At 32.9% G+C, this 8,249-nt stretch overlaps 1 protein-coding gene across 7 annotated transcripts in view; it reads left to right on the top strand.

Annotated features, from left to right (window-relative positions):
* The window catches only part of LOC106471060 (cordon-bleu protein-like 1), a 66,920-nt gene that overhangs the window by 40,933 nt on the left and 17,738 nt on the right, over window positions 1-8,249 (top strand). For 5 of the 7 annotated variants that reach the window (XM_022399682.1, XM_022399680.1, XM_022399683.1 and 2 more), the window contains one exon: window positions 6,837-6,983. The exons of 1 other annotated variant lie outside the window; for it this stretch is intronic. In XM_022399682.1, coding sequence (XP_022255390.1) covers window positions 6,837-6,983 — 147 coding nt within the window. The remainder of the gene's footprint in view (window positions 1-6,836; window positions 6,984-8,249) is intronic. One more of the 7 variants, XM_022399681.1, reaches the window with a different exon arrangement.

Genomic DNA, 8,249 nt, shown 5'->3' with positions numbered 1-8,249 from the left:
ATCAGACTTGAGTCACTACGGGAGTATTAGGATAAGAAATCTTTGTGTTTAATTATTGTGTTTGTGATGAATATAAACAGTTTCTGGCATACTGAAGTTAACTGCATTTCACTGACTTTCATTTATAAGCACAGCAATCTGAATTCATTGTTGCGTTTGTTATTCCAGACTGTGGAATATACATTCTGTTACCGAAAGCCAATGATTATTCAGGTTTGTAAATCTTAGAACAACATTAGTTTGGGATAAGATTGGGGTTAAATATGTTCTTACAGGGTTTAAAATGGCTCAATAGAACTGTAAATAAGCCAATATATGTACCACCCTGCATCTTACGTTGTCAAATAACGTGTGATTGTCTTTGAATAATTCAATGCATAACGTGTACTCTGTCTAGTGACTTAGTCATTGTATAGTTCACATTTATTTATCCTCTTAAATTTCTCATTATAACTTAATTTATTGTAGAAATAGCATGAACGAATACTCCTTACATTTTTCTTGCATTGACCCACGAGTTATAATTATTTCACAAAATGTGTGTACAGAGACAACATAGATAATACTTGGGGAAAAACTGCGCCAGATAGAAAGGTTTCGTAGATCGCGCTGTTTTCCCTAAAGTTTTATGTATTTTCTCTGCATACAGAGTTCATGAAGTTATCCGATAAAAGAAACACTTCATTAACAAATATTGATTTCATGTTTAAAATATGTAATAGTATATGTCAGTAGCATAAGATCAGTTGTTAGTTCTTCTCTGTTTTCATCTGTAATTTTCGTGATTTTTTTTTTTTAATGAAACTGTAATTTTGGTTGAAGTGAAGTATGTTGACCAAGCGTGGCTTAGTGGTAAGCGTGCCCGGACTATCAGCAACGAGGATTCATGAATCGCGCCTCATTGATGCAAAAATTGCTCCGCAAATTTGGGACGTGGGTGTGCCCTAAGAGTGACTGTCAAATCCAACTATTCGGTCAAACAAGAGTAGCCCAAGAATTGTCAGTGGGCACTATTGACTATCTGCCTTTCCTCGTGTCTATAAGTTAAACATTAGAAACAGGTATGCGTAAATATTCCTTGTGTAGCTTAGAGTGGAAAATTTTGAAACAAAATTTTCGGTCCCCCGGTGGGAGAGCAGTAAGTTTTAGACTTACAGCCCTAAAATTTGGGGTTCGATTTCCCGTGGTGCACGCGGAAAATAGCCCAATGTTGCTTTGCTGTAAAAACAACACACAATTTTCATTAGCTCTGGTGGTGATTCTCTATCTTATTATATACAATTATAGAAGACTTAATAAATGTTCATTGTTGAACTTCTAATAACAGTAATTTATTTTTTATTCAGGTTGGTATTTTTGCAGTTAAGGTATGTTTTACTCGGAGTAAGTTTTACACGGTATTGTTTTTCGTGTCCCAGTTGTTATTTTTTTCGCTCACTTTGTCATACCTTTTATATTTACAGATTCCTCAACTTCTGTTTTTAAATCGTTACAGATTTGAAACGCGCACGTGTGTGTGTGTGTGTGTGTACACAAGATTTTATTTAGTTCCATTCCATCACCATATATAGAATTTGTTTTTCATTCTTAATGTGTGGTGTTTAATTTTTACCAGGTCAGATGAGCCGTCCTAATTATCCTCATACATTAATCAGAACTTTGCTTTGAAGAAGCCTAGTAACCATTTAAGGTAATGTTTTTGACCGGTTACCTTCCATAAACTGGATTCAGATCGTATCTTTGTTAATGGTATGTAAGAGCATACTAAATTCTGTATTAGTAGGCCCTCCTTTCAGTCGTAAAGATTGGGATATAAAGAAAAAGTATATTTTTTATTACATTTATTTTCCTCTCGCATGATTATAATAACAATTTTATTACATTTATTTCCTCTCGCATGATTATAATAACAATTTATATTATTCTCGTTTTTAATGGCATGTTGTCCAGACGTTTGCACTGATCTCTCTATATGTAGTTCCTGTGTTTATACTATGTTTAAAAACGTCCGGACTAATTTCTTTATACTCCGGCTTCATTTTGTAAGTTTTCAACAACTGCATCAAATAATTTGTTGAATATTGTGTATTAGCTGAATTTGTCTTCCCTTTTCTAGTAGATAATTCTGGCAGACTAGGCACTGATGGCCTTTATTTTACTTATACCAGATAAACGATTTTTCAGAAGTGTTTTGTTCTCTTTAGTCAAATCGTGGAGCTACCATTTTATTTCTGATTTATTTTTTAAGGAAAGCGATTACTTTCTTTGAGGTTTCATTCGTCTCTTGTTCCTCATTTCGTCTTTTATTCTTCACCGCAACTTTTTCTTTAAACGTATGTAACCAGTAGAGTTTGCATCCTTAATCTGTTCCCTTTTCTTATAACTGATTTTGATCGTTGTCTACAGTTTGTTCTTGACTTCATTTTCCATAAGATTTCCTGATGTTTTTTCTAGCTCACCTGATCCCAAGATTGCCTGCTGTTTTGCTTCTTCGAGGGATAAAGTTCTTTGCTAATTAATTTTTAATTCTTATTGTGCATACAGTAATGGAAATACACAAGTGATATGCAAACAATGAGTAACGGCAACTAGATGACGTATTTGAGTTTATTGATGTTAAAATCATGAAAAAAAACGAATAAGTTATACAATACACAAGCATTTTATATGTGATTCCTTTGCTTTACAGAGAGCATTGCATTTTGTTTTTACACAGGTTAGCAACATACGATTATGGAATGTTGTGGTCAGTGTCCTATATTACTCCCCACAATTCATCCAAGTTGTTTGATCACATTTTTCTACCACTTCAGTTTTTGCATAAGCCCATCAGACTTGAGAATTTTCATATCATGACTTTGTGCAGGCCAGTTCATGATTGTAAGAGTCCCATTTGGCTCTTTACCGTCAATTTATCGTTTTTCCACATTTGATGAACGCTTGGGATCATTGTTTTGCTAGAAGATGACTTCTGACCCTAATGATTCATGTTTCTGAGGGGATGGCATGATGGATCAGAATCTGCATGTACTTTTCAGCAGTCAGGGTGTCATCTCTTTTAGATAGATCACTGACACCATTTACTGAGATGTAGACAAAATTTGTACTGTTTCCCTTTCATACTTCACCGTAGATGTTGCACATTGACTATGATATAATTCTGCTTTCCATGGTCAAACAGTCATTGAATATTTCTGAACAGTTCAAACTTGGATTCACCTGTGAAGAGCACCTGTCTCCAGAATTGCTTATACCTCTCTGATGCCAATTTCAGCCTTTCGGTTTGGTTGCCTCTTCCCATCAGTGGATTCCATTTAGACCACGTTGTGTTAATATGTATCCTATTATGCTAGAGGTAACATTTACACTTCTACTTACAGGAAACTCATTGGACAGATTTATATTTGATCGTCATTTATTTCATAAATATATATCCTAACATACTTAACATTTTTAGAGTCTCAATTTTCTATCTTGGCCACTACTATTATTAATGGAGCTAGTTTCAGTCTTGTATATAGCTCCTACTGAACCATGGAACCTTGTAGAACTTTTTCACATGAAGTACACTTAATAAGCAAACATTTTTATTTCTACCTGCTATTCATACAGCATTTCAGTCCAGGGAGCCAGCTTTTATACTGATGACATTTTCTGATGACAACCAATTGGCGACTATTCTTTGATGCAGTTCATTTTTACAGGATAAAGGGGGCACTCCCATAATATTTGCCTTTTATGCTCTTTTACTCACCATTTCAACAATCATTTGTTTTACTATATACCCCAGCACTTCTACTTCCAATTGGGTAGTATCCTTTTTATTCTTACTTAATCATCCTTTACCACCCCACAAATTAACTGTAATATATTTTACTTTTGGCTTCTTGTCAATTACAGAGAAATCAAGTATGTTATATTAAAACGATTTTGTATCCTTACAATGATGTTGCAATCTATGTGCCCTGTCCAGTCATGCTCTATCTGACAATTGACTATCTTGACAATAGCACTGCAGTATAGTTTCCATTGCAAAGGGCTTTCATGTCAATGCACAAACCACACCGCTCGTCCTTGCATGCTTTCCTTTAATATATCAAGTATTAGGACAACAATTTCCCAATGCCCATCTAAACAATTTGGTAACTTGACTGGTATGTCTTTTCATGGAATATCATAAATACTCATTTCATTTTCCAGCTACTTGAGATATGCAATGGTTAAATAGATATTTTGTGGATTCCACTTACGTACACATGACTTGTGTCATTTTTCCAGATGGAGATCCTTCTTTATTATGTTGTATACTATTGCCTGGCCACATAAACGGTTTTTGCAACTCACCTCAATACCTTAGTAACATAGTATGCAGAACTTCTAGTCTCTATTGGGTGTTTGAGAGTGGGTTTGCAGTTAGTTTAGTTATTAATCTCTTGCAAAAACATTCCATCAGTGTGGAGACCCAGAAGAAGAAAAAAAAACAGTTTGAATCACTAAAGAAAAAAGACATAGCATCAAGATAAGGCACTACAGTGTCGTTACAAGAAGATTGAGAGGGCATGAAGAATATTCAGGAATTTAGTTCCAGATCCTTAGAATGAGCTCCACAATTCTTGCTTTCCATGGTTAATCCATTTTCATAGCATTGCCCTCTCATGTCTTCAAGAGTGTCCTAGTTTATGAAGTGTTTGTAGTAGCAACTCTTTTATCAGTACCCATTGAATCCCTTGTATCTTTGAACCCTGTAAAATGTTTTATAATTTCAACTACACAAGAATCAAATAAATAGTGTCCTCTGTTCTTTGTGACTAATGTATGGGGTATAATCTATAATGCTTTGAATAATTTTACAAGCTATCAGCTGTACAAGCTCACTTTGATTTATTTTCCAAGATAAAGACCCTTATCTTCCTGCGTTCTCAAATGTTTTGGTTAAAACATGGAATGTGTCAAAACTTCAGACTTCATCTAGAAGGTCTGAAGTTCGTCAAAGTAGAAGACACTGCAGGGCTAAGCACTTTCTGATAGCTACAAGTCTCTAAAACACCATACTAGTGTTTAAGGTCTAAATGCAACCTCATTGTTTCATATGTATGGTCTATTCCTTTCTTATATGTACTTCTATGTATTGATTTTTAAAAGCGGCCTAACAGTTAGATGTTTTCTTAACATTTGATGTTATTCATATTATTATCAGTTAATGCAACTTGTGTTGAAGTGAAGAGATCACAGCAGGAAAGATAACAAAACAAAACAAAATAAGGCCTTCATACTTCTTTTCCATTAGTAACCTGAAAGTTATAATAGGTTGCACCAAGTCTTTTTCCGTATTCCTCCATCGGAAATTTAGATATCTTTCACTTGTAATGGACCTTTTAGTACAAGTAATTTTCTCAAGTCATCTCTGTGAAGGATTTCTTGAAACTTCAGTGATATGATCATCATCATTCATTTTAGTGTTGTCAACAAGATTTTAACTGTTGTTTTCACCATCATTTTCAATTTACTGTTTCAAAGTTAGATAATTTTACATGTGCCAAAATCCACCAGAGCTCCTTGGTTTCTCACTATTGTGTTTTATTTTTTCATTGTTTTTCACAAGACCAAATTCTTTGAATGCTTTGAAAATCCTTCTTCAAAAATATTTCATTGAAACCATTGTTTCTTTTCTGACTTCCCTTGCTGTTTTCTGTTTCTTGTCCATTGTCAACATTTTGTTATTAAAAACTAATTAATGATCTAATTTGAACTGCTAGAAAAATTAACCAAAACATGCTATTTTCCACATCAATCCGCATTACACTGAAACAGGAAGAAAATGTTACCTACACTAATCATGCATGTTTATAGAGCTAGTGAAAAGTGCTTGTGGAATCACCTAGGTTTAATAAAGAGAGGAGAAAATTCTCAAATTTACTTTGTTTTGTGCTGCAAAGCCTGATGGCATTTCATGCACCAACAAGTAAGAGTAAACTGAAACTTGCTACAAAAATTTAACGAATTGCCAGCTTGACTCTGGAAGCAATTAACACTGCTTAGCAATAAACACAGTACAGTACCTCAATCTGTACTGCTCTGACATTACTTAAAGTTCAACATCTTGCTGTATTATTTTAATTGGTGTTTTTCCCCACTTTGTTGTTATTTATTTCTGTTATCTTATTCATTCATCTTTTGTTTTCCATTTCATTTTTCACTTTTTTGAGACTAATTTTCTGTTCTTTTATTTCTCTACTACTACTACTATTCTCAGTATCCCCTAAGTTTTACATGATCCAACAACAACCATATTGACAAAAGAATCACCACTTTCCAATTATCATGGTGAAAAAAAATATTGTTCCTTACAGAAGGAAAAGTTGTAGGTTATCACAATCAGAACAGTGTTCACTACAGGAAAGATGATAATCAGTAATAACAAAGTTGGTATTGAATGCTTAAATAAAGGTTACTACTAATTAAAAGTTATTTTCATAAATTACCTCACTAAATTTAGGAATAAAAATAGTTTGCTCAGAATGACTTCTAAAAGAAATTTCAGGATCACTAGGTTTCAGCCTACAAATAGTGATTAGTTCATAATGTATTTTATAATCACAGCCAAAGGAGTGTTCCATTAAACAAACTTATTTCAGCAAAAACAGAAAATTGTTTAATTCATAGAGTAAATATGTGAAATAAGTTATTTTGCCTGAGTAAACTGCTAAGCCTAGAAAAAGCTGCAGATTGTTTTTGAAAGCCATATTTCAGTATAATAAACAATTTCAAATTAAATATTACATTTTTAATGTGTTCTTCAATTTTTTACCTGATTTGTCACTTTTTCTACCATTAAGAAGTCCTTAGTAGTGATCCAGTTACAGTATCAGTGCCCTCTAAGGACAGTGATGATCTATCTTCAATCCAACCTAATCCTCCACGTGAATTTGCCGATGGCAGTAACGAAAGAACCATTGAGAATTCTCAAAATACATCTGAAGTTGGTGAGTTAAATTTTTCTACCAATAGCTCATTCATGTCAAATGTTGGATGGTTATTCTTAGGAATTGTTGTATTTACCTAAGTTACTGTAAAGTCATCAACCTTCAGTTTGTTTTTATTCAACATATTTTCCATAACTTGTGTGATAAATATGAGAATGCATTGACTGCTAATCTAGTATTTCCCTCTCTGGTCCATCATTAGTACCCACTCTACTTTTTAAAACTTCTGTGGTCAAGGAAGATGCTTAAAGTGCAAATAAAAGAAAAAAAAAGTGCACTTTCCTATCAGTTTCAGCAACTGTTGTTAACCTTCACTCGTATACATTTGAACAGAATCTCTTCATAAAAGAATCAAATGAAAATCACTCTTAAATGAATCTCCATGAATAAAGTGAAATTAAATTCAGCACAACAAACTAAAAGGATTAGCATTAAGAAATATATTATCAGTATAGAACAAAGTTTATCATCATTATCTCATAATGTTTGTTTTTCACTTTATATTCATTGTCCTTGAAACAGTAAAATATTTACATTAAGATAGTGAGTACAGTTAGTTAGCCAAATAACTGTTTCGTACATACGGAATAGCATATATTATCAAAAAAATAAATCTCATCAACACCAAAAATAATCTTACATTAAATTTATATGGTTACAGTTTGTATGTAAATTTTATTCTTTTTTTTTTATTTAACTCTATCCTTTTCATCTAACAAATAGTCATAGTAAAGTAATATTATCTTACAGATCTTGAGTACATTTGGCACTACAGAATTTCTTGTAGTTGGTTAAAGTATCTTTTAGCCCTACTTCTGGATCAAATTTATTCTTCAGAAACAATTCTTTATTACAAGTTAGTACCATTCCAATAACTACAGTTTTTTAGACAGAGATGGGTTTTTTCCACATTTTTGCTACATGATGCTCCAATCTATTTTTTACATTTTTAGTGGTTTTAAAATAATTCATTTTTTAACAGGAAACTAGAATTATAATATTTTAGACTTTTATGTTTAATGCTGTTTTTGTTTTAATCATAATTCATAGCTAGCTCTACTTTACCATGATACTTGACAGGCTGGGAACACACACAAATGGTCAATTGAACATTAGTGCTACTAGCGGATATACCTGTGCGATGCATGGTGATAGGTTTGTGAAAGTTAAATCATTCATATGATTTTTTTATTGATTTTATCGAGAAGATTCATTGTTTTGTATTATCTATGACTACAAATTTACTGGGATTTGTGGCTATGTATG

Source organism: Limulus polyphemus, unplaced genomic scaffold (assembly GCF_000517525.1).
Source record: "Limulus polyphemus unplaced genomic scaffold, Limulus_polyphemus-2.1.2 Scaffold4380, whole genome shotgun sequence".
NCBI classification, from domain to species: Eukaryota; Metazoa; Arthropoda; class Merostomata; order Xiphosura; family Limulidae; genus Limulus; species Limulus polyphemus.
The sequence above is the reverse complement of the archived record's forward strand: the minus strand, read 5'-3'. Positions and strand labels throughout refer to the sequence as shown.